This window comes from Apodemus sylvaticus, chromosome 2, assembly GCF_947179515.1.
Source record: "Apodemus sylvaticus chromosome 2, mApoSyl1.1, whole genome shotgun sequence".
NCBI lineage: Eukaryota > Metazoa > Chordata > Mammalia > Rodentia > Muridae > Apodemus > Apodemus sylvaticus.
Window position 1 is genome coordinate 178,272,364 of NC_067473.1, and position 27,531 is coordinate 178,299,894.

Here is a 27,531-nt window from a genome sequence, read left to right on the forward strand (position 1 = left end):
CTTCTCAGCCCTCAGGCAGGTGTGCATAGCACACACCCGGTTACTCCAGGACAACCTAAGTGATGTATAACCACATTCTAGCTTTTGATTATTACTGTCCATGAAAAACAGACTTTCAGAAGATGTCATTTGTAGTAAGAAAAGAAGTAGCTTTTGTGATCTGTCTGGTAGACCTGACCCCGATCTGTTTCCTGCCCCTGAACTTAATGTAGATATCTTCACCTCACTGGTCTCTCTTTCCCACAGCACGCCCACTGTGAACAGAAATGTCAGTGATTTTTTTTTTGATAAGATAGACTCAATTTTTTTCAAGACTGCTGTTAGTAGCAATAAGATGATTAAATAGCCCCTCAATTTCATAATTAAAACATATCTCTTATTTTAAAGCATACAAATGTATTTATTTAAAAATTATTTATGTATGTATTTTGTATGTATGAGTGCTCTGTCTACATGTATGTCTGCAGGCCAGAAGAGGGCATCAGATCCCATTATAGATGTGGTGAGTCACCATGTGGTTGTTGGGAATTGAACTCAGGACCTCTGGAAGAGCAGTCAGTGCTCCATCTCTCCAGCCCCCTGAGCATACTGGTTTATAAAGAATAATATGTTTAGAGTGTTCGATTTTATTAGATTTATTTATATGTATGAGTGTTTTGCTCAAATATGTGTTCGTTCAGCACATACATGTCTGGTGCTTGAGGAGCAGAAAGAAAAAGTCGACTCTCCTGAAGCAGGAATTATGAATAGTTGTGAGGCAGTGTCGGGAGATGGGAGTGAAGCCCAGGTCCTCTGCAAGAGCCAGTCTCCATCTCCATTTTAATTGTGTGTGTACACATGAGTGCAGATACCCACAGATGACCGGTGTCACATGCCCCTGGAGCTGGAGTTGCAGATTGAGTTCTTGAGCAAAACCCACGGCGTTCAGGCCAGTGCTGGAGCCGGCGGCTTGAGGAGAGCGACAGAACTTCAGACTAACTGCTGACCAGAGTCACAGAGTGAAGGGCAGCTGCTGCCTGGTGGGGGCACCTGGGTGGAGCCCACCAGAGCCTCACAGAGGTGTCGCTGGGCACACCGCTGTGCTGCGCCGCGCTGCTGAGTAGCTGCCTTGCATTTGAAACAATTCTTTTGCTGCTGCCTTGCATTTGAAACAATTCTTTTGCTGGGTTTGCTTTTCCTCCAAAATGTATTTGCTTGCCAGAGTCTGTTTCCTTTGCAGTGTCTGGCCTCTCCCTGTCACTTTAGCTTGTAGAATTTTTTTTTACTGTGAAATATAAAGTGCTATGAAATAAAAATTGTAAGCTAACTGTCCATAGAACTTAGTCACTGTTTGCGTGTTCAGTGTTCCCCAGCATGACCAGTAGAAAGGAGGCGTGGCCTTTGGTGCTGCAGCCGAGAGTGTACTCATTTGTGAATGGGTGTGAGTTAGTTCTACAGGGGCCCCATGGGCACCTCTGCTCTCATACCCACCAGAAACTTCAAGTTGCATTTTTTAAAACTTCGAAGCATTTTCATATTTGAACGTGTCTTCGTGGCCTCCTAAGAACATATCATTAAGCCCAACAAAGGGCCCACTCTCATGTCTTGAGTTTCTTCTAAAATTTAGCAGTTGTTGGCTCTTGACAGCAAGTAAAGGCAATTGCCCCCCAAAGTCTGGTGCCCTGAGCTCAATCTCTCAAATCCACATAAAGGTAGAAAAAGGAGAAAACCAACTCCAGAACTGTCCTCTAGCCTCCACATACATGTCATGGCACACACACATCACGTGCGCGCACGCAAACACACATTTATAAATAAATAAATAAAATAAAATTGGAACCATTATAAAGAAATCTCAAGGCTAGCGAAGACTACATAGTGAAGCTCTGTCACAAAATACCACTACACTGCTGCTGCTGCTGCTACTACTACTACAATTAATAATAATAATAATAATAATAATAATAATAATAATAATAAATCTCATTAAATCTGTTTAAATAAATCTGATTAAAATCTGTTTTAATCATTAGAACTAGTAAGTACATAATAACTGCTGACACATATGTTACTAAGTTTTGGCTTCTTGGCAAAATTGAGTCAGATGATAATTTAACAATATACAAATAAAGTATATCAGAAGAGTTAGTTCATACAGGCAGAATGTTGTATTGTTGTATACATAGTAAGTAAATCTTTTAAAAACAAAAAAAACAAAACCCAGCAGCAGAGAGGGACAGGGTTCGGGTTGGCGGTACTATGCTGCCGCCCACACTGCCCCACAGAAGGTGCGAAGGTAACAGGCTACCAGGAGGTGTTGCTTGAAATGTATATTTCAATGTCACATGATCAAACCAAATTACATTCGCCTAAACCCCAGCTCTTTCAACCTGTGCGATTCAAAAAGTAGGAGATGCCAGTGGAGGTTTTTTTGTTTGTTTGTTTAATATCTATTTTCCTTATTTTCACTTATGTTTGTGGATATCTGTGTAAAGAGGGCCACGTGTGGGGGTTGTCTGAGGCCAGAGAGTGTGGGAACCTTTGGAGCTGGAGTCCGGGCAATTAGAGCACCTGGTGTAGGTGAAAGGAGCCACAGTCAAGCCTTCAGGACAGCCAGCACCCTTGGGCCCCGACTCGCCCTCCAGTCGCAGCAGGGGTGGGAAGAGCAGCTGCAGGAGGTGCTGAGCACACAGAGATGTCTGCATCTCCTTAGGAAGGCATCTTCACTTCTGTCAGCCCCAGTGGGAGCAAGAAATAGCATGTTCTTCACTACCTCAGAGTTTATGTTCCCAGTAATCATATCCAACAATGTTCTACTGTAGGAATAGCTCCACAAAGTGCACTATTCTTATTTTCTCTGAAAATATACTTCCAGATTATCTGATCGATCTAGTCAGAAGGAGGGGATTTCCATAAGTTGTCTACTGTCCCTAAACAGAAACTGAACCCAATATAGAGGAAGCACCAGTGCGGCAGGCACAGTTAACTCAAGTGCCCTGGAGAGCCAGTGTCCTGGCCGCCCAGTCATGGGTGTCAGCTTCATTGGCTTGCTTTTGTGGGTCAGTAAGTCGTCCTGGACAATGGAATCGAATTACTGTTCTATTCTCTTTTGCTGTGCATGTAATATATTTCTGAAAGGCATCACTATTATTAAAAGAAACTAAAGAAGACATAAAATATTTAAAGTATAATTATATTTTCAAAATTGATATGGAATTAAACATTATTATAACAAATCTTAATTTTAGCATGGGAAAGTAGTATTTATTTTGGGCTTTCCTTGTATGGGAGAAATATGTTGTTTTTAGTTCTAATTTTTTGAGATTTATTTTTATTTTAAATGTATGAGTGTTTTGCCTGCATGTATATCTATGCACTGTGTGCATGCATGCCCCATAGATGTCAGAAGATGTTAGATCCCTGGAACTGGAATTACAGACAGTTGTGAGCCACCATGTGGGTCCTGTGATTTGAACCTGGGTCCTATGGAATAGTAGTCACTGCTCTGAACTGCTGAGCCATCTCGCCAGTCTCTTGGGTTTTTTTTGTTGTTGTTGTTTTGTTTTGTTTTGTCTTGTTTTCTGAGACATAGTTTCCTGTATCCTACACTGCCTGCCCTTGAACTTGGGATAATTTTGATATCCTGATGTACACGGTTCAACCTTCCTTGCATTACCACACCTCGTTCTATACAGTGCTTAGGACTAAACACAAGCTTCTGCATAACTCTACCCACTCAGGTACACACCCAGCTCCCTCTTTTTCTGCTTCTGACTTTGAACTAGCAATGACTTAAGTAGATTAATTTTACTAAGTATTAAATACCTATAGATTACTTATTCTTAAAAGCAGTTTGAGGGTTGGAGAGAGAGAGCTCTTCAAGTAAAGAACTTAACACACAGCTTGAGAACCAGAATTCAAATTTCCAGAACCCATGTAGAAGCCGTTTGATAGCACACACCTGTCTGCTGTCCTGAATGAAGCAGGAGGATTCCTGGACCATCTGTGGCCAGTAAGCCTGGCATTCATATGGAAGACAAAAAGAGAACTCTGTCTCAAAGGAAGGGAGCGGGCATGGCCTGGCAGCACGCTGACCACGACTGCACATCGTCAGCCCACATGTGCTACACACAGCTGCTTTCCCTAAAACCCAAGCAGCTTGGGGCCCCAGAGATTTCCCAGTGGTTTTAAGGGAACGGTTGCCCTTGTTCTAAGCACGCACAGGATGGTTGTCAAACTCTAGTTCCATGGGCTTCGACAACCTCTTCTACCTCTGAAGATACTAAACAAACTCTAGAACTTCGCTAAGAGGCAAGATTGAAACATTTGGGTTTACCTCTCTGGTTGCATAAAGCACACTTACCCTGTAGGACTGTGGCTAATACTTTGTTAATCATATTTTTTTTTCTTTTAAACAGATTTGCACAAAAAGAAATTCAAAATTCTAATTACCATGTTATTATATTCTTCATTAATGCATCTATTGATCGCATTGGCTCTTTGAATGCAGTTGTAATTTCTAAGGAAAAAAAGGAGATTAACATCCCTTAAATGCTATTGGCCTAGTGGTATACCCTCACCCTCTTGAGGTAACTAATCTATAGTCTGCGCCATTGACCTTGAGAGTGTTCGTACAAAAATGAAGCCCGGTGGGGGCCAGATGAGCTCTGCAGTGACTACTGTGTGCAGTGGCCCTGGCCTTCCTCTCCTCTCCTCTCCTCTCCTCTCCTCTCCTCTCCTCTCCTCTCCTCTCCTCTCCTCTCCTCTCCTCTCCTCTCTTCCCCTCCCCTCCCCTCCCCTCCCCTCCCCTCCCTTCCCCTCCCCTCCCCTCCCCTCCCCTCCCCTCCTCTTCTCTCCTCTCCGCTCCTCCTCTCTTTTTTCTTCTAATAGCTTATCTTTAATGACTATTGAGTCTAATTCTTAAATCTTTTTATAATTAACATGTTAAAAGTTCTTAACAGTTTCTGTGACAACACCTTTTTGTTTTTTAAGCATTCCTTTGTCAGGAATTATCCAATTTCTTTCTACTTTAAAAAGAATAAACTGGTGGACTGAATTAGAGAAAATGCTGACTTAGACAGATTAATATGATTTATGATCTGTCTTTAGCAAATAAATTACAGATCTGGACAGAGTGTAATTCCTTCATCCAAAAGTATCAGTACTCAGCAGTGAGAGGACAGACAATCCAATTAGAATGTGAGCAAAGGACTTGGTGAGGTGACACACACTGGCACACAAGCACTTGTCATTAGGACACTTGAATTCTGCGACACTGAGACCTCCGCAGTGTGCCTAGTCAGGTGACTGCTGTTCACTCTGGGCTGTGTTAAGAGAGCTGCTCAACTCCAGCTGATCGGGGAGGGGGGGCATGCAGGAAAGGGTGGGGTGAGTGACCTCACAGTGATTTTATTTCCTTCCAGTAGGCCCAGCTACCAACTTTAATGGTGGGCCATGGGATGCGTTCACTAAGATGTTTGAGACCTGAGCATCCAGTTGTTTGTCAGAAGCCCATCAGTTTGCAGCCAAGCCTGTACAGTGGGCAACCAAAAAGCACAAGGTCTCTGTATTGCATTCAGGCTGGCTCAGACTTCTGGTCCTCTTGCCTCGGCCTCCTGCTTGGACAGCCTTTCACACATTGGTGCCAGCTAAGCAAAAGCTACATTTGTTTCTGTTCTTCAGTGTTAATAGATTTGGTCTGGTGTGCTCATGTTCATTTCCTAAATAGCAATCCCACAGTGTCTACTCACCAAACACCTTCATAGTTTGTAAGTGCCTGGTAGAGTCCCGTGTCACACTGTAAGCAAAGCCTAGTGTAGTGGCTTGTTCTTTTGTGGTTAGGAAGGGCAGAGTGCTATTGCCCGTGTGAGCAACTGCATACAGTCTCTCTGTTGCCATGTACACTCAATGTTTGATTGAAATAGTGAACATATAAAGAACTAGGTTGAATTCTAGAAACTTCTATTTTTTTATACCCAAATCTTACAAGAAAATTTGAAATGCTACATAACAAAAAGATACTCCATTAATAATATACAAATAGGAGGAGATAGAAAAATCTATGTCAGAAATATCTTTGAATCAGATTCACAAGTGTGTGTGTGTGTGTGTGTGTATGTGTGTGTTTAACATAAGCACACTGGTTTTTATTTTAGCAACTGGCTTTGGTGTATAATGTCATTCAGATCTCTTTTTGCTTGACAACTAGGTCCTGTAACCCAAGGGTTGCTACTAGAAGAATCGTGTTTGTTTTGTGGTTAAAAAAGAGTCGTGGGAATGTATTTTTCCCTTTCAGTTGCTTTGTGATATCCAGCAGTGTGGTGTTGCATGTTTATAATCCTAAGATTGGGAAGGCTGGGGCAGGAAGATTATAAACCCAGGCAAGGACGTCTTAGTTTGCATGAAGAGACCTTGTCATGAGACAGGTAAGAAACAAAAGCACCTATCAAAGGAAGTACACTGAATTGGGCCATTTCTAACGTCTGTGGTCTGTGTTAGTATATCTGTAATTTATGCTCCTCAGAGCCAGTGTTAACTAAAGTTGCTTAAGTTTAGTTAAGGTAAATTAACATACCTTAGTCCTCTTACATGTAAAATAAAAGTGATACTTTAGAAATATGTAGCTGATTTAGAGTTGCTTAAAGGTGCTTAAGTTTAGTTAAGGTAAATTAACATACCTTAGTCCTTTTACATGTAAAATAAAAGTGATACTTTAGAAATATGTAGCTGATTAAGAGTTGTAGTTATAAATGACTCCCAAGACTGCTCGCCATTTTCAAATGTTTCATTTGGTTGACAGTGCTTCTGCTGTGTGAGGAGGTTTGGTACAGTCTGCCAGTTCCACTTGATGACATTTTTTGTGATATTTTCTGTTATGCAGAACTTAAGTTTTGGAATCTTCATACTTCTTTTGTTGTTATTCGTCATTATCACTGGATACTTTGAACTGCTTTTCATTTCCTGTTGATTTAAATGTGGTTTATTAATTTGTTGTAGAAGGTGATGCTACCCTTAGTACCCACCTGCCAGGCTGCTCTCCACTCTGCCCTCAGACTTCCTCCAGTCGGAAAGGGTCCTGATTTTAGTCTGTAGTTTTCTCTCTCATTGGCTCTGAGTACGTGAGCTTCTTAGGTCCTAGGGCATAAATAATTACTTTTAGATAATTAATTCTCTACCTCTACAAGTAATTGCTTTATGATAAAGAGCTCCTGTGTAATTTAAACATGAAGTAGTGTGTCCTTTAAGTAAAACATACAGAGATGGGCATTAGAGCGTTGCCATAAGCTCCTCCATCTCCGACTTCATTATCCTAGAGTAATAGATTGTTTCTCAAGATTAACTTTTGGTCCAAAATGACTGCTATCTATCTATCTGTCTGTCTGTCTGTCTATCTGTCTGTGTCTGTCTGTCTGTCTATCTATCTATCTATTCAAAATAAATAAAAATCAGGAGAAGAAAAATTTAATTCCTGGCTGAATGAGTTCTCCTTTAAAGTGTTTTTCAGAGATGTCTCCTTTTGTTTTGTTTCTTTCAGCAGTTGCACCAGTGAATGTGGACGTACCAAGCTGTAGGGAAGCCCAGCAGCTGAGCTTTTAGCTGGCTGCCTTTCTTCACTGAGTACAGTTGCACAGGACAGGAGACGTGAGCAGTAGGCAGCAGAGATGCCCTCCATGCCCCTGCCGTTATTAAAGCCTGACCCTGCTAAGAGTTCCCTAGAGACTGTTCTAGAAAGCCCTTTGTAGGAGAGTATCTCATACAGAATCTAAATAACAATAAATGCTGTGTCAACCTCGCCTCTTTCTCAGTATTCTCTTACAGCCCTGAGGCTTGAGCCCAGCTGTATAGATCCCAATTTTAAAGCAAAACAGTTTTCTTTCACAGTCAATTCTTTGAGGTTTGTTGTTGTTGTTGTTGTTGACTTAGTGTGGTGGTTTGTTTGAAGTTGGCTTTTTAAGGCAAGCTTTTACAGTGCATCCTGGACTACAGTGGAATCACTGTAGACCTCGTGGTTCAGGCTCCTGAGTGCTGGGCCCCCACGCGTGAAGCACAGGCCCTACTTTATCCATGGGCACAAACAGTGGAGTACTTAAGTGAGGGGGACCTGTTCCTCCTGCTCTGCAGCAAAGGAAACTGCCTCATGGAGGAAAAGGAAAAAGAAAAACCTTCCTGAGGAGATCAGTGATAACCTCAAGCCTTCCTGTCACTTAGAAGCCAGGTAAAGTTCCTTTCACAGACTACCCACAGTAGCGTGGGTAGCCACTTACGTGTAAGCTACATTGCCAGCCTCTGGTTTGGTTGAAACAGGGTTTTATGACACATCCCAGACTCACCCCAGACTACAGCCTCCCCGCTCCACCTGATCTTTCCAAATGCTGGGTTACAGAAATGCACTGCAGTGTGAACCTCTATATTTTTTTTAAATTTTGACTTCTGTGCAACCACATGTGGGTGGGAGAGAGAGAGAGAGAGAGTGTGTGTGTGTGTGTGTGTGTGTGTGTGTGTGTGTGTGTATGTGAGAGAGAGAGAGAGAGACAGACAGACAGAGAGAGAGAGATTTGAGAATTTTACACGATTGAGGTGCTGATTGCCCCCATCCCTCGTGCCTGCCCGGCAGCCCCTCCTGTATCCTCTTCCCACCACTTTTCCTTCTCAGCTTTCCTGTGTTCTTTTAAACTCCCTGCGTCCACGTAGCTCTGTGGTTTTTATCAGGAACCACGTCCCAAGCAGATGGACTCCTCCTCCTCCCCCAGCAGCCGCAGTTGCCACTGTGCAGGGCTGGGGTGGACTCCGCGAACCTCTGCCCACCCAGGCTCCATCTTGTGCACATAGCCTTGGGGCTCAGTTCTTCCTGCTCATCCTGATGGAGTCCAGGATCAGAATGGATACGTATACTTTACTTACTAACGTGCCCACTTACTCAGAGTCAGTCTGCATGTCTCGTTTCGTTTTGTTTTGTTTTGTTGTTGTTGTTGTTTTTTTTTTTTTTTTTTTTTTTTTTTTTTTTTTTTTGAGACAGGGTTTCTCTGTGTAGCCCTGGCTGTCCTGGAACTCACTCTGTAGAACAGGTTGGCCTCGAACTCACAAATCCCCCTGCCTCTGCCTCCCAAGTGCTGGGATTAAAGGCATGCACCACCACTGCCCAGCACATATCTTATTTCTGTTTCATCCTAAAAACATGCTTCTTTTATAGAAAAAAAAAGGAAAACATTATCTTCTATAAATATTAAACAAATGACAAATTTTTTATTAGCCAACGAAATTAAATCTCAACCCAAGCTGGTTCTTTTGATTTTGACTTCCTTAACTCTAGACAGCAAAATACTGTCTAGAAACTTGTCTCCTGTCTTCAGTGAAAGAAAATGTGTACAAATAAGGACGGGTGTGTGTTAGTTTCTGCGCAACTGTCCTGTCTGCTCACCTCGCTCGCTCAGGCACTGCGCACAGGGATGCGGTGGAGCCGTGGGCCGCAATGAGACACGCCAGGCAAAACAGTTCCACGTGGGGCTTTATTTAAGATAGGGAAGGGGTAGCGGGCAGGCGGGAAGGAAGGAGAGAAAGAGAGAAGAGAAAAGAGAGGGGGGAAGAAGCGCTGCCCGGTTATATACCGGTGGTGACGTAATTACAGGTAAAGGTAGGCTATGGAATTCTGGGCAACAGACCTATACATTGTCTTGTATGGCGTCACAAGCTTTGCAGGCCTCGGGTACCTACATTCCTGCATTTCTTTCATTAAAAAGAAAAAGAAAAAGGGGTGGGGGGACCCGATGATGAAAAGAAGTGAGGGCGCCGAGTCTCTTAAACTACTTCCTGCTGTCTAGGGGCGTTGTCAATTTTGGGGTATAGCTGACTTTCATCATCGGGGTCCACCTGGTGCATGTTGGCATCGGCTACATCTGGGGACGGGGGCTTTTTCGTGGGCAGCAGATGGTAATTCTGGAACAGAAGCTGATTAATAGTTTGGTTAGAAATTTTTTGCATTTGCCGTTGGAGGAATGTAGAAACAAGATTAATTAGGTGGGGAGCAAACAATAACACCAGGAAGATGACTAGAAAAGGCGTTACAAAAGGGAGTGTCCATTTCCATATAGGGTTTTCGAAAATGTCAGAGCTGGAGGTCTCACAATCTCTGAAGTTCTTTATGTCTGTCTGAAGCTCCTGGATTTTGTTTCTCACTATCCCGGATTGGTTGACATAGAAACAGCATTCTTGGAGGAACAGGCAAAGACCACCTTCTTTAGCTGTCAGGACATCTAGACCCCATCGGTTCTGAAGCACCATGGCTGCCAAAGAATCTATCTGTTTCTGGATAGTAAGCACAGTTTCAGTCATTCCCTGGAGATCACTTTTAAACTGGGAAGTGAATGTATTGTATTGGGCCAGAGAAGTCGTTATTCCTGCCATACCAGTACCAACACCTATGGCTATTCCTGTAGCGACCAAGAGTGGCACGATCTGAACTGCTATCGTGTCGAGCAGCTATCATATCTACAACTGGAACTGGCAGGGGCTCATTTCTCTGGATCGCTCCCACCTCAGGGAAAAGGAGTACCAACGTGCAAACTCCTGACCAGCTGGCAGGTAGGCGATGATATACCTGAGTGCCACAAAGAATTGACGTGTTTTGGATTGCAGGGCATTGTGGCAGAGATGATATATCAAGGCTTACGGTTTTATTACATTAGGAGCTTAATGTTCCTACAGAACGTGTCCCAGAGGTCTTAAAACAGTTTGCCATGCCAAAGAGAGGGACAGAGGTAAGGTACGGAGCCATGGTGACATCGGAGTCAGGACAGCTAACAAAAGGTGAGGTAAGGTTATTTGGCAGTATCACTGGAGAAGCTGTAAGTGACAGTTTTGAGTCAATTCCTGGGGGTACACATAACCAACAATCTTTAAAGCGACTAGGCCTGGTGACATTAAGGAGCTGGTATGCTGAGGTCAAGGTTTGAAGCAACAGGCGAAATGACAAGTTAGTGCCATTTATGAGGGGTGCTGTCAAAGAATCAAGAACTTCAGAGGAGTGTTTAATTATCTCCCCTACTTTTCCAATATCTAGGGGTTGGGCGATTGAGATATACTTTCTCTGAATATGGATGGTACTTATTGGGGAACTGGGCTGGTTTTTACAATAGAGCTTACCAACAACTCCTGTTTCCCACCTGGAATCCCATGGGTCTTGTATGTAGAAGAAAAGTGTCTTGCGGTGTTGATAGAAGAAATGATTGACCCGTGATCCTAGCATATGTATCTGACAAGACCAATATGGGCAGCCCCCATATTTGTCTAGCCATTTTTTACAGTAATCTTCTGTCTGGTCAAAGAGAAAGCAAGTATAGAGATCATAATGCTTAGATGGGATAACAGATACAGGGATGATCGCGATTTGGATCGGTACCTGACATCCGGCTATGGAGCAGTTTCCTGACCCTATTTGGAAAGACTGTTATCTGTGGGGGTTTCTTGAACCTCAAATCTCCAGATGTAAGGACTGCCCTGGATGGAAATGAAGAACAGCAGGGATAGGACAAGAAACCCATGTCTAATCCAATGAGGTCGAGCTCGGCTGCCGGAGTGGAGTCTCATGTTCTGGAATTGGGGACAAGGTGGATGGTCTCAATGTCCTCTGGAGCTTAATAGAGCAAGGTCCTGTCAGGGTTGACGTGTATGAAGAAGAGTTATCTTTAGGTGGAGGGATGAAAGGTTTGAGGTGAGATAGATGGACCCAATGAGGAAATCCTTCGAGTTTAGCGGCTGTAGGGGTCACGAGAATCACCTTAAAAGGGCCCTGCCATTTGGGAGAGAGGGGTGAGGGCCAATGATCCGGAGGGGATAAGAGGACTTGGTCTCCAATGTTGACAGGCAGTGGACAGGAGACAGTCTGTGGCCGCGGTAGATGGTGGTCAGCAAAGTCCCATAGGAGAGAGCGAAGGTGGCAAAGCAGTGGGGTGAGTAGGTGGTCTGGGAAGGGAGAGCATTTAGGTGAAAGACCAGGAGTTAAAACTGGACGTCCATACTTAAGTTCAAAGGGTGAGATAGGAAGAGGTCGCTTGGGGAGAGCTCGTAGCCTGAAAAGAGGTAGGAGTTTTACCCAGTCAAGGTGAAGTTCTTGTGACAGCTTGGTAAGAGTAGTTTTTAAAAGAGCGATTAGTTCTTTCTACCTTACCTGAAGATTGAGGATGGTAAGGAATGTGAAAATGCCAAGGGATGTTTAAGGCCTTAGATAGACTCTGAGAGACCTGGGAAGTAAATTCAGGACCATTGTCTGACTGAAGGGAGGTTGGAACACCAAATCCGGAGATGATCTCTTGGAGGAGGAGATCAGAGACTGTCTGAGCCCTTTTGTTAGTGGTAGGAAAGGCTTCTACCCACCCCGAGAAGGTGTCCACCAAGACCAGGAGGTACTTGGAACGCTTGACTATAGGCATATGGGTAAAGTCAAGCTGCCAGTCAGTTCCAGGAAGGGAACCTCTAGCCTGATGGGTAGGGAAAGGGGGTACTGCGATACCTTGAGTTGGAATCTGACATCTGACAGATTTTACAAGAAGCAGTGATAGATTTTAAGAAATTTAAGTCTTCAGGAGTAGGCTGTAGGTGGGTCTTAACAAAAGAAGATAACACTCGGCTGTTAGGATGAAAGAGCTGGTGAAGATAGGATAGAGTTTGGCGAGTGTCAGGGGGTGGAGGTAGAGATGTGGGTTGTAGTGTAAGGATGTCTTGGGAAAGGTGAGATGAGTTTGGCCCCCTAAGGACCACAGCTCTAGCTGCCTCATCAGCTCGGTTGTTTCCCTTAGATACAATAGAGTCATCCGTCTGGTGAGATCTGCAATGGACAATCCCAATAGCTGTGGGGAGATGAGAGGCCTTTAGCAAGGCTAAAATATGGTTTGCATTAGTTACTGATCCTCCTGTTGTGGTAAGTAACCCACACTCTTTCCAGATAGCAGCGTGGGACAGGAGGATATGGAAAGCATATTTGGAATCTGTATAGACATTGCGGGATTGTCCCTGTGCCAGTTGAAAGGCACGAGTGAGAGCTATCAGCTCAGCCTGTTGGTTAGTGGTGTGTACAGGAAGGGCCTGTGTCTCTACCACCTCGGTGTCTGACACTGGCATAACCAGCTTTTCTAGTCCCTTCATATAGAAAGGAGCTTCCATCTGTGTACCAAGTATAAATGGCTTGAGGCAGTGTGCCCTCCTGTATGTGTGAAGGATGAGGTAATAGTTGCTCTAAAGTCTCAGTGCAGGAATGAGACAGGGAGTGGTTAGTATTAGGTCGGGGGAGAAGAGTAGAAACATTAAGAGGAGGACATGATTGGAAGGTGAGCGTGGAATCCTCTATTAGCGCTACCTGGAGAGAAAGAACTCTGGAGGGAGGTAGAGTCTGCAAGCCTTTGTAAGTTAGGATCTGTGACAGGTTATGGGAAGAGAGCACAGTTATAGGAGACCCCAAGGTTAATTTCTTTGATTCTCGAATAAGGAGTTCAGCAGCTGCTAAGACACGAATACAAGGTGCCCATCCCTGGATGGTTAAATCCAGTCTTTTTGACAAGTATGCTACAGGTGCAAAGGAAGGTCCCAGTTGATGACCTAAGACTCCAAGGGCAAATCCCTCTTTTTCAGTTATATAGAGGGAAAAAGGGCGAGTCAGGTCAGGGAGATGTAAGGCTGGGGCCTTAAGGAGAGCCTGTTGGAGCCTCTGAAAGAGCTTGGCAACAGATATGAGAAGAGGCCAGGCGATGGTAGCGCACGCCTCTAATCCCAGCACTTGGGAGGCAGAGGCAGGTGGATTTCTGAGTTCGAGGCCAGCCTGGTCTACGGAGTGAGTTCCAGGATAGCCAGGGCTATACAGAGAAACCCTGTCTCGGGAAAAACAAACAAACAAACAAACAAACAGATATGAGAAGAGGTTCGTGGGTGGGGCCTAAGGCTGCCTCATATAAGGGTCGAGAGAGGAGGGAGGAGGAAGGAACCCAGGAACGTAAAATGCTAGCCATTCCTAGTGTACACACGGGGAGTATGTACCGATGCTACCAATGTGTGTGAACAGATGAGGAGTGTGAGCAGGTGAGAGTGTACACAGAAGAATGTGAAGAGATAAGGCATGTGTGCAAATGAGATGTAAAAAAATTGCAGTTTTCCTTCAGTTCCAGAAATGAGTCCAGAAGTGAGTAAGGCAGAGTCCATGTGTTCTAAATAAGTGGATAACAAGGAAATGTACAGTTTCCTTCTTCTTAGTTTTAGGAGGCGAAGAGATGGCGATTCAGTTAGGAGCATAGGCTCTTCCAGAGCACCCACATCTGCTTCCCAGTACCCATGTGTAGCAGCTCCTAAGCCTGGGACTTCTGCTCCAGGACATCTAATGCCTTCTTCTGATCTCCTTGGCCACTGTATGCACGTGATATTGCACAGACATGCATACACATAAATAAAAATAAATCTTTTAAAAACTAAGAACGTAGTTGGAGCAGGCAGACATGTTGTTTGGACTTTCATTGAGTCAGCAGTACACCTACAAGTGACTTTTCCATGTCTCGGCTGAATCCCCATAATGCATTCTGGCCTCTGTATTGAGTCTTCATTCTACATTTTGCACATACTGCCATTGCGAATTTTTCTAAATTTTTAATACAGTGAAAATATGGCTAAAGATTAACCACTCTGTCCACTTTTCCCCTATTACATAAAAAAAGAGAATGTAAGTGTCGAGGGCTGGTACAGACATCACCACACACTTCTCCTCTAGCTCAAGTGGAAATGGCTCCTGGCAGCTCGGACTCAGTTCAGTGATGCTCACCAGGTTTAATGCATCTCTGCTGCCTTGTGTAGGCTTGAGATGGGGTCTCTGTGCTCACTGTGCCTGGAGCTCACTGTGCTGAGCCCAAGGCCTCCAGCTCAGAGCTCCACAGCCTTTGCCTCCACAGGGCAGTGATTAAAGGCGTGGCCACCAGGGCCCACTGGTTTGTTTTGTTTTGTTTTGCTTGCTGCCTGTAATGTCTTAACTCACACTTTGATTTATAGGTAGTTGGATAAATGAATTAGAATTCGTCCATGAGAGCATACTTTCTTTTTATTATGCAGAGCAGTTTATTCCACTCCATAGGGTAGGTGCTTTGAATAGAAATATGTAGTTATCACACGACTGATTATAACATGCAGTGCAAACCTCAGTTAGCAGCTTGGGTGAAATCTATCTCTCTTAAGAAGATTGTATTTGAACAGGACTTGAATTAGTTGTAACTTATCTCATGCAAAAAGCAGAATTTAGAAAGGACTGGAAGAAATAGAGAAGTTTTAAAGCCTTAATTCGAAATCTTACTGACTGGCCTTAGAAAAACAAGGTCAGTTTGCTCATTAACGACCTAAGAACTGGGTATTCTCAAGTTCAGAACTTCTGAATTCTGTTAGTAAGCAAGTCTGTTTCAGTACCTTCCACTCCTTACAAATGAAGATTCTAGTGGTATGAAGGGCTTTCTCATTATAGTTGGTTTCTTCCTAAGCAGGTGTTTATGGACTAATTGGGTTCTTAAATGATTCATCTCTATCAATTACTTATTCCAGGCTTTTGCTGTTTTGTGAGATTTTATCTCTAAAAGAACAGCAACTTGAAACACAAAATATCTTTGACTGTTTCCTGGCTAGTAAATGGAAACTTGCCCCCATACCCATTCTTGTTTGTTTGTTTGTTTGTTTGTTTGTTTGTTTGTTTAAACACAGTTTCCACCTCCTGTGAGTTGAGCTCCCAGGCATGGACCACAAGGTCAAGCCCATTCTAATATTTTCTCATCAGAATGATTTGTATTAAATGACCAAGGCGGTGAAATCCTTAACTAACCAATGAGACACCTTACACTTACTGTTATACCATAGTGTTAGGTACTGGAAGGAATTACTAGAAGTGGTGCTTCTGTCCATTACAAGAGCCTCTACTTTGATTATTAATTATGAATAAATTGGCCTCAGATTATGGATGGAATTGGGGTTCAAATTGAGGTATTTGGGAATAAATTTCTTTTGCAGAGCGAATGTTGAGGATCCAGATATGTCAAATAAGTCAAGGGCAGGGGTAGCATTTTAAAGATTATATACCACTGTGAAGTGAAATAATAAATATGTAAGGATTGAAAAATGACAGTACGGCAGCTGGGCTGTGGGGCGTCTCACAGGCGCCTTGGGTGTCCTGAGTGAGACATTTGCTGGTGTAAGTTCTTACGAGAACCTTGTTGAACTCTAATTGTGGGTTGTGTGTCATGTCATATCCGTGTGTGTGTGTGTGTGTGTGTGTGTGTGTGTGTGTGTGTGTATCTGTGTGTATGAATATATATATATATCTGTGTTTGTATATATGTGTGTGTATAGATGTGTGTGTGTATGTATGTGTGTGTGTGTATATATATATATATATATATATATATATATATATATATATGATGCGTATTGTGTTTTGGTTGGTTGGATGTATGTATTATCTTTTTACCATGTATGTGTCTGGTACCCATAGTGACCAGAAGTGGTTCAGTCCTCTGGATCTGTGGTTACAGATGGTTATGCCATGTGGGTGGTGGAAATCAAACCCTGGGCCTCTGCTAGGGCAGCATGTGATCTTACCCACTGAGCCAAGTCTAGCCCTTCTCTTTGGTTTTTATTTGTGTATGTATGCCCACTTTGAAGAGTCAGCTCTCTCCTTCTCCCATCAGCTTCAGGGATTACATTCATGTCATGAGGCCAAAATGGCAGTGATCTTTACCAGCTGAGCCCTCACTGGCCTTCTATTCTTTCTAATGAGGTATGGCTCCTGCTGAAGACTTTAGAGATACAGGAAAAGAAAATTGAGATTAGTTGAGATTTAGGATTCCCCAAGGATTTGAAGTTGATTGGCTCCAGCAGTGTAGTGGGCTGTCTGTCTCCACAGCTTTTCTTGGCTTTCTCCTAACCATGTGATCAGTGCTGGCAAATGAGACCCGCTAGGCAGAACTGTACAAAGCACATGAGAATTGCCTTACTGTTAGTCATAATTTTCTGTAAGGAAATAGTTGATCTGCTATTGGGAAGTGGGTGTGAAGTTTAGATTTTTCAATGACGTCTGTGCTGTCAGCACAGCTACCCCTAATGGTACCATCTTGAAATAGTCGGCTGGCCTTCGCCTTGTTAAGCAGTTTCCACGCGTCCCCAGGCCAGTAGCCATTTCCTCCTCTGGGCTCTCAAATGGGTTATGTTTTAATGATTTGTTTGCAGCCTGATTTCTCCTATGAAGTTGGGCCTGCAATGTCCTTGAGAGGAGGAACTTCATCTCACTCTCCCTTTATTCCCATGGCCCACCAGACTGTAAACAGAATATAGGCCAGGGAAGGGACCAAGAGAGCCGTCACAAGCTCCAATAACGTCATAAACCAGATGCTTGGTTGACTTGTCACTTCTTGATATCCCCAGTAATTCACAGACTCTTTGAATACATCTCTTTTGTTTCATTTTATTGTTTTCTTGAAGCAGTGCTATGTGGAGCCCCTGAACCACTGTGTGATACTGCAAACACTGTGCTAGGTTTTCATTTTATTTTAAAAGTCCTGCTTTCCTGTGGGATCACATGTAAATCAGATATGCTAGACTAATAGCAAAGTTACTTTTTAGTACATTATTTTGTTCATCTGGGTACTTGATGTTTTTGTTGTTGTTTGTTTCCAGGTTTATATTTGTTTGATTGTTTCCTAAAAACAGAGTAAGATGTCATGGTTTTAATGTTCATATATTTGAGCCCAGGTCACTAAGTGCTGGCACTATTTTGGAAAGCCCTGGAAGTTTTAGAAGGTGGACCCTGGAAGGCTCGCCTTGGCCCCTGGTCCCCGTGTGTTGTTTCCTCTGCTTCCCGGTCTGCTGTGGTGAGGTCGGTCAGCCTCTAACACAGTCCTTCCCTGACAATGCGAGCTGCTTGGGCATGACGGCCCTGACATGATGGGACACAAATAACTGAAAATAAATCAGTCCTTCCATCAGTTGATTCTGTCGGATAGTATGCCTAAGCCATGCAAAAATACGGATGAAAAATTGGTACCAAGGGAGTAAGGTCACTGTAACCAAGCCTGACAACATGATTGTTAGGTTGTAAAGCTGGTGTATAAGAATGTGAAGGAGTTTGAAAGCAGACTAGAGCCCCTACCAAGTGTCAAACAGAGCTAAATGGACCATTCTGGGAGGAGTCTGGAAGGCTGGAACCTTAGCGATACACAGTAAAGACTGTTCTGTGAGGCTTAAAGGGGAACAATGACTGTTAGACTTGAACTGGAAACCATACATGGTATATTCTAGCAGAGAATTTGTCTCTAGTTTATGCATGTCTGAAACCTTGAGAGAGTATAAATGGAAAAATGATGTAGTGTTCAGGCTATGCCATTGCTAGTGCTAGCTGTACTAGAACTAGTTTGCAGTGAGAATTAAAAAGCAGAGCAGAAATACATGGGGAAACATACAGTTTGGCCAGAAAAGTAGTTTCTTTAAAGTTGCAGGCAAAGAAACCATTAAAGAGAAGCCAAACAATTTATACAAGAATCTTAAAAGTGCCTTAGATATTTCAGGAATTGAGAAGTCCTTATTCCTGGTACTATAGTGTATATTCTAGGCTTTCTAGAATATCAGAATGTAAAAAAGTGTGTGATCCAAGGAGATTTATTAGTGTGGTTTTTACGTAACAGAAGGCAAGATAGCTGTGTGATACCCACCTGCACACTGCAGAGTCCCTGTTGCTGAGTCCACACCAAAAGGCTGGCACCGCTGGGACCTGACGTCTACAGATGATGGCAACAGTGACCTTGTACTCAGGGACAAGAGAGCTTGCACACCTGACTTCCTCTTCTTAATTATATCCATAGAATTCCCATCTACATTCACGGTGAATCTTTCTCCCATCCCCTACTTGCACACATGCCAGTCCTCTTTAGAAATGCCCTCCAAACATCTGCAGGTTTGTGCTCCTCCATCCTAGACAGCCCTCCGTAGAGTCATCTGGCTAACTAATCCAGCAATCGCCCAAAGCCTCACATTACAGCTCGAACCATCCTTTACCTCACAGTCCTCTGGTCTTGGCGCTCCTAGATGTTGGGGTAAAAACATGTCATCCCATTCATCTTAGTGAATTTCTGGGCTCTTTGTTACAAACAAAAAAAGCCTTCTATATTTTAGTGATTCTAAGTTAACATTCTTTCTGGTATTTAAAAGGTATTCTTCGTTGCCTTTGGAAATGTGAGGAAAGTTTTAATGACTTCTTTTTGATGTTCCCGAGAGTCGGATTGTTTTCTTTATTAGTGTAAAAAGTTTAAGTTGAATATAATTGAAATTTGCAAAATCTTAACCTCAAAAAGGAAGGGAGGCTTCTGAGCCATATGCCCAGCCTTCTGGCTTTAGCAAACTGTTGGCCTGCTTTCTTGGAGCTCAGTGTACGTAATGAAGCAATTTTGTCCTCTGGTTTTAATTTTTGTTAAGACAGTTTAATAGAGAAGAAATGTTTTAGCAGCCATTAGGTTGTATGTTAGATTTGGTGTAAGACAGCTCCAATTAACATATTTGAGAAGTATTAGACCATTAGCATTCTAACAAGTTATTTACAGTTTATTTGGTAAAGAGATTTGCCCATGCTTGTATAAATTACTGTTTTGTGAAGAGGCATGAACTATGGAAGAAATACAGTCAGCCGTTACAGGAGTCGGCTTTTGACTGTGTGGATGTGACTTCCATGGGATTATACTATTAGAGTTGTCTTCCATAGAGAAGGCTGAGGCTAGGGGACCTGTTCGTGGTCAGAGAACTGTTGAGAAGCCACAGAACTTGAAAACTGCAGCATCCAACTCCAGGCCTGATGTGCTACGACCACTGATTAATTTGGTCTCCTACTGCAGGCCTGCACATTCACAGACAGACAGTGTGGCAGCACAACACATCACTGTTAGGAATGAAAAGGAATAAAAATGATTGTCAGTGTTCAGCCTGGGCCAGGATACAGGGAGAGAAAAAAACGGGATGGAGGACAATATAAATCTAAAGCTCAGTCCTTCCCCCACCTCTTCCACAAGACTCCCAGAGCAGCACCTAGTTTTGGGCTGTGGGTCTCTGCATCTGTTTCGGTCAGCTGCTGGGTAGGGCCTCTCAGAGGACTTTTGCACTTGACTCCGGTCTGCAAGCACAGCAGTGTCATTAACAGTGTCAGGGTTTGTTCTTGCCCATGGGCAGTCATTGGCCACTCCCTCAGTCTCTGCTCCATCTTTGTCCCTGCACTTCCTGTAGGTAGGACACATTTTGGGTGGAAGGTTTGTGAATGGGCCAGTGTCCTTATCTCTCCACTGGGAGTCCTGCCTGCCTACAAGAGGTGGCTGCTGCAGGCTCCATATCCCCTTTGCTGGGCAGTTCAGCTACAGCCATCCTCACACTTTCTGGAGCCTTCCCCATCCCAGGTCGTAGGCATGCCCTGGAGATGCCCATCCCCTGCTGATTCTGTTCCCTCTCCTAGCCCTCCCTACACCTGATTTCCTCCGCCCCCTTCTCCTTTCCCACCCAGTTCCCTCCCTCCAGCTACCTTTGATGACAATTTTATTTCCCCATCTGAGTGAGATTCAAGCATCCTCCCTTGTGCCCTCCTTCATGTTTAGCTTCTTTGGGTCTGTGGATTGTAGCGTGAATATCCTCTACTTTATGACTATTATCCACTTATAAGTGAGTACATACCCAGCATGTGCTTTTTCAGCCTGGGTTACTTCACTCAGGTTGATATTTTCTAGTCTCCAAAGAACCCAGAGGGGATAGGAACTCTACAAGAAGACCAACAGAGTCAACTAACCTGGACTTGTGGGGGCTTCTAAAGACTGAAGCACCAGCCAAAGAGCATACATGGGCTCCACCTAGTGCTCCTTCCCCGCACTTCTGTAGCCGATGTGCAGAGTGGTCTTCTTGTGCATACTCAGCAACTGGAACTGTGGCTCACCCTAAATGTGTTGCCTGCCTGTGGATCCTGTGCCTCTAACTTGTCTGGCTTAAGTGGGAGACCATGTTCCTAGTCCTGCAGTGACTTGAGGTGCCAGCGTGGGTTCGTACCCAGAGGGGATCTCCCCCTCTCAGAAGAGAATGGGAGGAGGGGGGAGCTGTGATCAGTGTTGCGTGTGCTCTGGACTATTCACCGTCTGACCCTACCTGCCCTCAAGGGCACATAGTCAGGTGACACAGACTCTGGGAGCAGGTGAGAAACCGCAGCAAGCTCATCTGAGCACGGCTGCGCACTCCTTTAATACCCTCCACCCACACCCCATTGGTCCAAGAAAGCGTCACTTCTAAGCAGCAGTTCCTGATTGGCTGGCATTGTGTGTACCGGCAATCCTTGCTCTGTCAGGCAGTCCTCAATGAGGTCCTCCTGCAGGAGCTGCATTTGTGGCTTCACAGGTCCCCAGTCTTTACATAAAGGTAGCCCAGCTGTTCTTGCTACAGATCAGAAAGTGAATAAATAAATTAATTACTTGAAGAAAAAGAATTAGAGTAGCAAAAAAAGAATAAAGAAGTTTATGTTCCTTCATTTAAAAAAAAAAAAAACTAAAGCTCTACACACTCTGTGAGATCCATTCTGTATCAAGGTTTTATCCTATGTAGCTAAATACAGGAAAAAGCAGCAAGACAGCCAGTGCCATAGAGTGGGGTTTTTGTTTGTTTATTTTTGTTTTTTGACTTATTTGTAGTAAGTAATTAAAAATAAGCATCTGTTAAGGTTAGGAAAGTTATTCGCTGTGGCAGCCTCCTGTGACTTCCCACCTATGTGCACAAGCGTTGGTCAGGGCGTGCTTCAACAGAATGACTTCTGATCATCAGCATAACGGCTACAGTGCCTGGGCAGGGCTGCCTCACAGGCCTTAGCTACAGTCAGAAGCATCTCCTAGGGAGACCCACGTGGCTTCATAAGGTTCTTGGACAGACATAGTCACTCGGAGCAACTATCATTGCTTCTGGGTAGTGGAAATTCAGGAATTTGTTGAATTTTGAAGCAATAAGTAGTGACTTTGGAAACAGCAGAGTGAGTGGGGGCATTTCAAGTAGAGTGTCTTTTCAGTTGGTATGCTTATAGACAGAAAAAGTCCAATTATTTAGAGCACTTATTTTACATCTCTCACTAAGCATTTTTTTTCAAAGCTATCTGTAATCATATATCTTGATATTTTACCCTATTATGCCAAATTTAAGGAAATCAAAGTCAGGCTTTTTTGTTGTTGTTTTGTTTGGGCTAGAGAGCAAGCTTAATCATAGCACATTCTTCCTGGAGAAACTGCTTTAATTTGCGGCTGCAATGCCAGGCTAGAGTGACGTCAGTGTAGTGTCAGACTTCAGAGTGGCAGGCCAGCCTGAAAGCCACAGTGCATTTCCTTAGTGTTTGGTCCTCAACAGGATTCACCGGGAGCTCTCAGAGACAAAGGAGTTGACTCTTTCCACTCCAAGCCCTCTGTGCCTGTAGCTGAGTCTTGAAGGATGTGGTTGTGACGGAGGAGGTAAGTGAGTCTCCTTCGTGCTGCCTTTGCTGCTGCCCTAGTGCCACGCAGGGAGCTAGTGCAGATGCTTTGCATAGCATAAATAGTTCTAAACTATTAGAGTCACGTAAATGATTTTCAGATGACTTGAACGTTTTAAGATATCAATGTCGGAAATATATTCCTCTTAGCTTGTCCTTAACATCCAACTATATAAATACATTGTAGACATGAATTACTTTAAAGCCAAGAATTTTTATTTTGAAAAAAAAAACACAGTTTATCTTAATTTTTTTAACTTACTCAAGTGAAGAGTTGGGTCCTCCCCACCTCAGAATTAGATGAATAATTCCTAGATATTCTTGTAGAAAATATAGACAATATCACTGCATAATGTCTTAAAATTTTATAGTAGTTTAAGTTGATGAACAATTAGTTAAAATTGCCTTTGTTTCTCTGATCTGGGGTTTTCTGTGGTATGATTCAAAGTAGGAATCCACACTTAATCTTTCAGAACAAAATACTAGCAGAAATTTTTATATTAGCGACGGTATTTCTTCCCATTGAAAGAAATTTTAGAAACGTGTGCCTTTAAGAATTCATTCTTACTGGCATACCAATTCACGTTTCTGTGAACTATAACATAAAGGGATTTAGTTTGAAAGCATTGATATAAGAAAATTGTGTTGCGTAAACCTCCTTTTTTTCCTGAAGCTCTTTTACCTACAGGTTCTTGCCTGTCTCGTAGATGTGTTCTGTTTATGTCATACATATTGGAGTTCCTGGAGCCCTGTCCTATTGGCATTTATGACAGCATGCTTTTCATAAGGTTCAGTAGCAGTTTTGATTTCAGCTTGTTAAGAATAGATGTTTTATTTGGGGAAAAGGCAATAATTCTTAATAAATAATATGTCTTGCTTCAATTTTATATAACAAGTAAAAATTATTTACTGTTATGATGCAAAATTTAAGGACTAGATTGCTGCCTTAGCAGTATAGTATATTTTACTATATATTTGGAAGCATAGAAGTAGGGTATCAAGTTCATTTTATTTAGCTTGACAGCTTTAAGAGTCCCAGTTTTTTTCCCTGACCTTACTGGATTTTTCAGCTTCCACTTAAAATTCTGCCCAAAGCTAGAAAATTCAGGAAGTGCTATATATATGGAAAAGTCATGAATATTTCTATTCCCTTTAAAAATTTATCATGAATTCACTTAATATTTTAAGCTGTTTTGAAAGCCTGCATTCTAAACCTAAGCAGTGCATTGTCACTGTGGCCTGATGCCCTGGGACAGATGAGGCGCTCAGCTGAGACGAAGATGGGTTTGAGGCACTGTGACATCAGAGGTCATTGGCTGCTACCAAAGTGTAAGTGACAGGGACCCGCTGTAAGGTCTTTTTGAATGAACAGGCAGTTAACTGTGGCAGCTGTGATAAGCATGGCTGTAAGGAAATGACTGGAAATGGACCTAAAAGTTTCCTTGTCTCTAAAGTAGTAGAAGATGTACTTGGCGAGGTTAGTGTGGTAAACTCAGATGACTGTCTCAGCCCCTTTCAGGCTTACACTATATATTTTGTTCTCTTGTGATGAGCAAAACAAAACATTGGGCACATTAGCTGCTAAATAACATGTCGGCATACATAACTAAGTTACTAAGCAAGTTAAATGACAGAGAAGAATTGCCTTGCGCGTTGTAGTAGAGAGATCCCGCCTTACTGCAGAGTTCGAAGCCTGCACCCTCCTAGAGAGCCAGCTGAGGGTTGTGGCTCCAGATACAGGCCTGCCTTACGCCCCTGACCTGGGCCCACACATCTGCCCATGTGGCTAGTTTTTGCCACGCTGTTCATCTCTAAAGGGAGTTGGGTGTTTATCCCACTTTGCCCCGGGTGCCACATAGCAGCAATTACTTGTTGACTAAACTGAACAGTAAGTGCCTGGGTGAATCTCTGCTGCCCATAGTTTGTCTAGAGGTTGGTTACTCCTTGTCGCTATTTACTTATATTTGAGGCTGTGTTGCTCGTGCTCATTGAATGAGCTCGTTCTTTCTGTGCAAAGAATGATGCAGTCTTTCTAAAGGGAATTGATCTTGTTTCACATGGATATTATTTGACTTAATTCTCATGAAATAATTGTTTCAGTACAGCTTGTGTAGTTTCTAAAAATAAGTAAATACAGTGAAGTGAAGAATAGGTAAGTTAGGAAGCTAGAGAGTTTGGCCCTGTGGTTCCAAGCAGCAGCTGCCCATCCAGAGGCCCCCAGGCTGGCTATCAGCATCAGCATGGCGCCGCCAAACCTCTCTAGCTCCGGTTCCAAGGAGACACCTCCCTCTGCTGGCCTCCCCAGGTACTGCAGGCACCTGCTACACTCAAACACTTCCCACAAAACACTCATGCACATACAATTTTCAGTTATTGTAAAAGAATAGGTAAATTAAGCCGTTAGCATTTTCTGTTTGGACTGAATTGTCTACTTTGTCAATTTGACTCTTACAAAGAATGGTGTCATCTACAGTAGAGCTGTTGGGCTGCTTCGAATTGTGGTAGCTTCCCTGGGGGTCAGAAGCAGGCTGCATGTCTGACATGATGGGGTAAGAACTAGTGCTGGGACTCGGCTTTCTCTAGTCTGTTTGCCTCCTTCCCACTGGTACAGTAAATGTCTGCTTAATCTATGTTACTACAGAATATTACTTATTAGCATTCTTTAGGGAGTGGTAGAGTTGTCTGAACTCATGAAATTATAGGTTAGATATTTTTAATGCCACATTATTGCTTTTAAATGACAAATGGAATGTTCTTGCATGTTTCTAGTTAAGGTTTTGAATTTTGTTTTATAAATTCCCACCTATCCCGGGACTTTGGTGACTATATTTTTTGTACAGGTTTTGTTACCATTTTTCAGATTATCTTTTAAAGCACTGTAATATACCCTGTAATCATTTTTATTTTTCTATGTGGCTTTGCATATGCTCTTTCCACTCTAGATCACTCTACAGTAAATTTTAAGCATAGGCCATATTATTAATGTTCCTTGTTCATTAAATTATAGTTGTCTGTGTCATTTTATTTCATATTAAAGATGTTGGCAGTAGCCAGAAATCTTTTAAAACAATAAAGTACTCAGTTGTATTTGTTTTTAGTAACTAATTCTTCTAGCACATTCTACTTAAGTCATTATTTGATAAGGACTATATTACACTCACTAATATGCCTTTATGCCACCAAACACTTCCCTTATGGAAGGGTAGAGGTTGTGTACTTTTTGTTTTTCTTTGGTGCACATTTTGCAGTTGTATAGTATGAAGAATGGATAGGAGACAGTGAAGTAGGTAGATAAAGGTGACATCTAACATGTCTAGAGATCAGATACAAATGTGGTATATAACAGATACACAAATGCATTTGGTAAATTACAAATAATATTTAAGAAATAGATAACCTCCCCTAAAGTGGGTTAGTTCTACACCCTCCACTGGGTGTAGTTCTGTGTTCAGACTGTTCTGTTACTACAGTCCCTGACCATCTGGCTACCCAGCCTCACTCTGGGCAGCTGTAGCTGAGATCTTACAGACTGCCTGTTCTCATAGCATGATCTGTAGCCACTACAAAAATAACATGGCTTAGTACTTTTATAGTTGGCCCAAATTTACTTTGAATTTGTATGACCATCTTAAATTCTTATTTCTGTCTTAACCATACAGTGCTAGCTATTCTTTTCATTAAGATAAACATCCTAAGTCAGATTCACCCAAGTTGCCTGCAGACAAAAAGATATGTTAAAATGATTTTAGTCTTTTTTGCCCTTAATTTACCAAGTGGTCTGAGATGTAACCCTGTGGTGACACCTGAAAGGATGTCACAGGAACATTTTGCCTTTAACTAGCTTGGTGCTATTGATTTATTCTTGAGTTACTTCAGAATCATTTAGAATCTATTATAAGAGTTTATTTTTATAGGTATATGTAATGTACATGCTATTTTTATTTTTAAAGGGTTTCTCAAAGGGCAGTTTATACAGTCTCTGGTGTGTGTGCTCTCTGGCGGGCTCTGCAGTGCAGGGGTTGTGGTTGGGAAGGGGCTTCCAACCTCCCCACAGCTGGGCGCGGTGTGCTTGCATTCCCTTCCCGACTTTGGGCCCCTCTCGTGCTTAGACAGGGCCAGACTTTCAGTTCCAGTTGCTGAGACATGTACCTTGGACTCGGTGGCGTTTGGTTGGACTCAGTGGCACCTGTGATAGGGGAATGCGGCCTAACATTTCTAACCTGCTGTAGTGCTCATTTATATTGGGACAGCTGACCAAGAGGGGAAAATGATTACAGAGCTTCAGAGCAAAGCAAGATAGAAATTAGAAGTGAAAGTTTCATGACGACTTCGAGTGGAAGCGGTGTTGGTGTGGCAGAGAGCAGAGGAACCCTAGTAAGGTCGCGTGTGCCCTGCCCAGCAGTCCCTGTCACTGCAGTTCTTAAGGTCTTCTGAGCAAATTGTGCTGCCTTCTCTAGATGTCATTGCACCAAATGGTGAGGGCAGAACCAGAAATGTCACTGACTGATAAGTCAGGGAAGGAGACTGTGGAAAGAACAGAGCTGTCTGCTGGATGGCAGCCTGGCCTGGGGTGGACCCTGTTCAGGTGATGCAGTATAACTAATAATCCCACTTCAGAGGACTGTCAGGCCCAGGTCCCTTGTGCAGCAAGACAGCTGGGTCCCATGCCAACCCCCTACCCCACCCTACTGTCGCTGTGAGGGTGGGCACTAGTGATGTCTGTGCATGTAGCCACATGAGAAGCACAACGAAGTCTTCACATGCATGGTCTCCCAAGGCATCCCGGACGATCTGCTTTTGAAGTGGGGAGAGAAGGGTGCAAAGGGGTTCCGTCCTGAGGAGAGTCTGCATGGCAGGGAAACAGATCCCCGGGCTTAAGCCGCATGTCTGGAAGCAGTTAGGGCTGAGTTGCAAGTGGCATTTAGAACTGAATGTGGGGACAGGAAATGTATACTTCTCATGTTCTTAAACAATTACATGTTTGAATTGCTAACCCTGTGGTTGTTTTCCCACATAACCAAAGCCAA

The 27,531-nt window shown here is 43.1% G+C and overlaps 1 protein-coding gene across 19 annotated transcripts in view; it reads left to right on the forward strand.

Annotated features, from left to right (window-relative positions):
- The window catches only part of Plekha5 (pleckstrin homology domain containing A5), a 177,207-nt gene that overhangs the window by 71,078 nt on the left and 78,598 nt on the right, over positions 1-27,531 (forward strand). Inside the window, exon 4 of one of the 19 annotated variants that reach the window (XM_052175192.1) lies at positions 22,384-22,484. The exons of the other annotated variants lie outside the window; for them this stretch is intronic. Within the exon in view, the coding sequence (XP_052031152.1) occupies positions 22,384-22,450 (67 nt within the window). The 3' untranslated portion in view covers positions 22,451-22,484. The remainder of the gene's footprint in view (positions 1-22,383; positions 22,485-27,531) is intronic. 19 annotated transcript variants of the gene reach the window in all.